The 5237-nt window shown below is 33.0% G+C and overlaps 1 protein-coding gene across 2 annotated transcripts; it reads left to right on the forward strand.

Annotated features, from left to right (window-relative positions):
• Nucleotides 1–237: 237 nt before the first annotated feature.
• On the forward strand, nucleotides 238–2700 carry LOC130936832 (probable protein kinase At2g41970). Of its 2 annotated transcripts, XM_057866991.1 has the most exons (8): nucleotides 238–258; nucleotides 392–550; nucleotides 1026–1279; nucleotides 1367–1493; nucleotides 1651–1924; nucleotides 2078–2210; nucleotides 2330–2416; nucleotides 2531–2700. In XM_057866991.1, the coding sequence occupies exons 2-8, from the start codon at nucleotides 451–453 to the stop codon at nucleotides 2651–2653; spliced, it is 1098 nt and encodes a 365-aa protein (XP_057722974.1). In that variant the 5' UTR covers nucleotides 238–258; nucleotides 392–450; the 3' UTR covers nucleotides 2654–2700. The 2 variants fall into 2 exon arrangements, with proteins under 2 accessions (XP_057722974.1, XP_057722976.1); XM_057866993.1 differs by lacking the exons at nucleotides 238–258; nucleotides 392–550 and having other exon boundaries at nucleotides 1206–1279; nucleotides 1384–1493.
• Nucleotides 2701–5237: the final 2537 nt, after the last annotated feature.

Consider the following 5237-nt stretch of genomic DNA (forward strand, 5'->3'; position numbering starts at 1 on the left):
GGCATGCATGATGCATCTTCATAACCGTTTTTCCCGCAATAAACAATAACCGCCCTTCCCTGATCCCTTTTGTTACCAAAACCACAACAACAATTGACAGTTAACACCCATTCTTATGCATCATCAATCAGCCTCACCCTCAGCCTCACATTATTTTTCTTTATTATTATTTTCTCTAATAATTATTAACATAATTGCCTCTCCCTCTTCTTCCTCCTCCTCCCCCTCCTCCTCCACCTCCATTTTCATTAGGCACAGGTTACAACCTAATCACCTCATCAACCTCATCTCATTTCTTTTTATAACTGCTTCATTCATCTACAAAATTTTAAAATTTTAGATTCGATTCATGTATACATGAACATTATCATATTGTATTCTATATTTTCAGGTGATTCAACTGGATATCATTTACTGAATGGCTTGTTAAGCCTGCAGCTTTAAACAAGTATGTTGTGCTGTGGAGGTGCAGAGGAGGAGAGCAGTGGCCCGCCTGCCAACCAAGCCACCACTGCACCGCCTCGAGGGGGAAACACATACGGTGGAGGAGGTAACATTTCTTCCATTATGTTATGATTTTAAATTGTGGTTGCGTTAACACAATTTGTGCATAAATATATGCATTGTTTTACATATTTTCAATGTGTAGTTTATATTTCAACATATATTCTATACAGATAGCTAATTTGGTAGCTGATTTTTTATGTCCGTATAACATAAGTGATTTTTCACCTCTATTACATTAACAATGTAATTGATTCATTCACAGTTGCTGTCCTTGTTTAGACCTTGGAGCATCTAATGCTCTAATGTTGCTTTTGTGAAAATGAGGAACATATCTAAGCTAAATTGTATCAAATTCAATCTCTTATGAAATAGAGAGAAAGCTGACATATGTAATCTCTCAAATACTATCAAGAAGAGCTTGTATATATTTTATATACAATATTTGAATCGGTTCAATATTATGTTTGATCTCCAAGGTTATGGAATAACAAATTTGCAACAATCTTATTCGAAAACAGGCAATGACAGAGGAGAGCCAAGGGGCAATGCTGCCAAGACTGGTGCTCCACAGAAAGTGCTGCCAATTGAGATTCCATCTATGCCATTGGATGAGTTAAATAGGTTAACAGGAAACTTTGGTTCCAAGTCCTTCATTGGAGAAGGTTCCTATGGACGGGTTTACTATGCAAAATTGGATGATGGAACAGATGCTGCAATCAAGAAGCTGGATACCAGTTCTTCAACAGAATCTGACACTGATTTCACAGCTCAGGTAAGATTGTAATGTCCATTGATGCAATGTTTTGGCTCCTATATTAGTGTTGTGTTACAATGCCTTATGTCACATTGGATCATGCAGTTATCAGTTGTTTCAAGACTGAAGCATGATAACTTTGTGGAGATGATTGGATACTGTCTAGAGGCAAATAACAAAATCTTGATTTATCAATATGCAAGTCTTGGTTCTTTGCATGACATATTACACGGTAAGCCTAACTATACAACTTTTTCTATTGATGAAATAGCATTTTGTTGAACCTCTTTTATTCAAAATGGATGGAGCAGAGGTTACAAGAACAAAACTCAAAAGAAAAGAAAAGAAACTTATGCTATGCTTTTGTTATTTTCTTTTTGTTGTTATAGGAAGGAAGGGTGTACAAGGGGCTGAACCAGGTCCAGTTTTAAGCTGGAATCAGAGAGCAAAAATCGCGTTTGGTGCGGCAAAAGGACTTGAGTATCTTCATGAGAAGTGTCAGCCTTCTATAGTTCACCGTGATGTTAGATCCAGCAATGTATTACTCTTCAATGACTATGACGCCAAGATTGCAGATTTCAGCTTGACAAACCAGTCTTCTGACACCGCGGCTCGCCTACATTCAACAAGAGTGTTGGGAACATTTGGCTATCATGCTCCAGAGTATGCCCTTCAATTATAATCTAAATCCCTCTGCAAAATATATAACTTTTCACATTCTTTTGTGCTTTCTTGTAGCCCAAGCTTTAGCATCCCATGCAAAGCAAACAATATAAATGTTAACTAATTTCATGGTTTTGTTTTTCTTAATGATAGGTATGCAATGACTGGACAGATAACACAGAAGAGTGATGTTTACAGTTTCGGAGTCGTGCTTTTAGAGCTCTTAACAGGAAGAAAGCCAGTAGATCACACAATGCCCAAAGGGCAACAAAGTCTTGTAACTTGGGTATGCATGCAAATTTAAGGATTAAATTACCTTGTGTTATTGTTCCATATATATTGTATATTCTTGAGCTAATATAATTTTTCTTTAAAATTTTGGAAAATTAAAAAAAAAAAATTCAGGCAACTCCAAGGTTGAGTGAGGACAAAGTGAAACAATGTGTGGATCCTAAGCTAAACGATGACTATCCCCCAAAGGCAGTTGCTAAGGTTTGTTCCTTTAGTTTTTAGTCTTTCACTTAAGTTCATATAGATTCATAATGTCCAAAATATTTCATATAACTGCATTTGAGACTAAGTCATTATTTATGTGGATATATGTAGTTGGCAGCGGTTGCAGCACTTTGTGTTCAGTATGAAGCAGATTTCAGGCCAAACATGACTATTGTAGTCAAAGCTCTCCAGCCACTTCTGAATTCAAAACCTGGTCCTGAAGCAAATGCTTGATAATTACAATTACCAAGAGTGACCATTTTTTCTTCTTTTTTGCAATTTGTGACTCTAAATTATTTCTAATCTCGTTTTCATTGTTCTAGTAGAGATTGTATTAATCTATGAAAAATTGCAAATGATGATTTTTAGTCTGCTTCTACATATATCCAGATATTCCGAAACATACGTGTTGTAATCGCATCTAATACATCATCCTTTGGCCTAAAATAATTAACTGTGAAAGTATATATTTTTCTTTGATTGACTGCGAGCTTATAATATATACTAGTAAATGACAACTTCATTAAACTATAATTTATTTATTTATTTTTCTCTTCTTATGGTGTCGCTTATCTAACTATTTAAGTCATAACATGTATGATGACATACATGTAATGTTTCTTCCTGTGTAATCCATATTACACAATTACCAGGAGCCAAATTAAATTTACAGATGAATAAAGTCATAAACAGGAGTGCAAACATAAAAAATTAGTGTTCACAAAAGTTTAACTGAATCATAACATCTGCAATATACAGCAAAAACTATTGAAGATCAACTTAATACTTCTGGCTATGCATAGCGTCCAATGACTTCTTTCGTGAATTAATTTAAAATTCTTCTTTGTCAATTTTGATAACCACAACCCCTTCTACTTTTGTGTTGCCTCTCGTACATCCAAACAAATGACTCTTGTACTCCCCTTCTATTTAGCTAAATATTGGTAGTTCTTACCAAGCTGATCCTGCTGTTTCTGATGGTGAGGAATCACACAATGAAACGAAAGAATAGTTGAATAATCAAGAAAGTGATGAAACGAAAGAATAGTAATCACGGAAGTGAAATAGTCATTGAAAATGTCAAGGTGGGAGTTGATTTTCACACCTTTTTCATCTGAGATTACCTTTTTCGGTCAAGTTGCTTATAATTTGAAGATAAATTAAATTAATTTCTCATTATTTATATATATCATTTAGAACATTCATATCATGTTGATCAATATAATTATAAGAAAATTATTATTCGTTGTTTTTTGATAGGGTGGTCAACTTAGCGAAAAAGACTGTCATAAATACTGTGGACTGATTAATGCAAAACTATATATAGATGGAATCCCGGAATCATTCAAAGGAGAATTAGTGTATGGAGCATTCTTGAAAGAATGTTTCTCTAATTCAAACCTTATTAGTGCCAAAGAAACAATGAAAAAAATGAAGTTAAAAATTCCAATTCTAATTCCAGATTTGAATGCAGTTATTTCGATACATGGAAGGCTAATACAAAAGTAAAAGGGGTTGTGGTTATCGAAATTGACAACAAAAAATTTTAAATTAATTCACGAAACATCTAGACTATCTTTTTTAATCAAGGCTCTTGACGAAAAAAATAGTTGAGATGTTTCCGGAATTAATTTAAGATTCTTGTTTGTTAATTCCGATAATTACAATCCCTTCTACTTCCATATTGCCTCCCGGTACATCCAAACAAATGCATTCAAATCTGAAATTAACACCAAAATTTTCAACTTCTTAATTTTTTTTAACTGTTTTGCAGCCTTGATAAGGTTTGACTTAAAAAGCCATTCTTTCAAAAAATGTTCTATACACCAATTCTCCTCTGGATGGTTCGGAGATTCTATTCATAAATAATTCCGCATCAATCAGACCATCATATTTATCAAAACCTTGGACAACTGTGGCATAATCTCTCTCGCTAAGTTAACCACCATGTGAAAAAACGAACAATTTTCCCACAACGAGGTACATTTACAGCTAATCAACATAATATGATTGTTCCAAATAACATACATGTATAATGAAAAATTAATTTAATTTAGCTTCAAACTATAAGCAGCCTTAGCTAAAAAAGGTAGTCTAAATCTCAAATCCAACTCCCACTTTGACATTTTCAATGACTTCATTCCACTTCCGTGATTTAATTAAGTAGGTTTGAAATTTTTCAATCACTCCATTATGCTTTTGTGAATTAATTTGAAATTATTTTTTGCCAATTTATTGTATGGTTCCTCACCATAAAAAACGACCAATATTTAGCTAAATAATTATTTGAGTACGTCAGTAACAAATTCAAAGTTCACTGCTAATAATCAATAAAAAATTCATCTTAGTGATGATTTTAAGCAACAAAGAAACTATCTCAACAAATTGTTCAAAGTTCAGTGGGATAATTAGGAACAAATTCATGTAAATGATGATTTTCAGCCAAAAAAAAACTAATTCAGTGATATTTTCAGCAACAAATTTTAACAATAAATTAAAATTAAAGTGCAGTGATTTAAATTTTAACTACCTTCGAATTTTAAATTTAACTTTAGTCAATTTATTTAAACAATACTCCCCAATTTTAGTGTTGGGCTGTTGGCTACTGCTCTATAATTCAATCATAGCTTAGACTTCTAATCTATCTAGTCCACACTACAATTTAAAGCAAGCTAATCACAATTTAAACTAAGTGAAACATATAGGTGTATCATTTGAAATTTGGTTAATAATTAGCTAATTAATTAATTAGCATTTTGGCATTTAAACAACTTTCGATGTGAAGGAATTAATGAGAATATTAAAAACTCTACGAATA

Source organism: Arachis stenosperma, chromosome 6, assembly GCF_014773155.1.
Source record: "Arachis stenosperma cultivar V10309 chromosome 6, arast.V10309.gnm1.PFL2, whole genome shotgun sequence".
Classification (NCBI taxonomy): Eukaryota; Viridiplantae; Streptophyta; class Magnoliopsida; order Fabales; family Fabaceae; genus Arachis; species Arachis stenosperma.

Excerpts from the sequence above, each read along its gene's own strand:
- LOC130936832 (XM_057866991.1), top strand. The coding sequence starts at position 451 with ATGTTGTGCTGTGGAGGTGCAGAGGAGGAGAGCAGTGGCCCGCCTGCC. Across the intron at positions 1,925-2,077 it reads TTTGGCTATCATGCTCCAGA|GTATGCAATGACTGGACAGA; the intron begins GTATGCCCTTCA and ends TCTTAATGATAG. Across the intron at positions 2,417-2,530 it reads CCCCAAAGGCAGTTGCTAAG|TTGGCAGCGGTTGCAGCACT; the intron begins GTTTGTTCCTTT and ends GGATATATGTAG.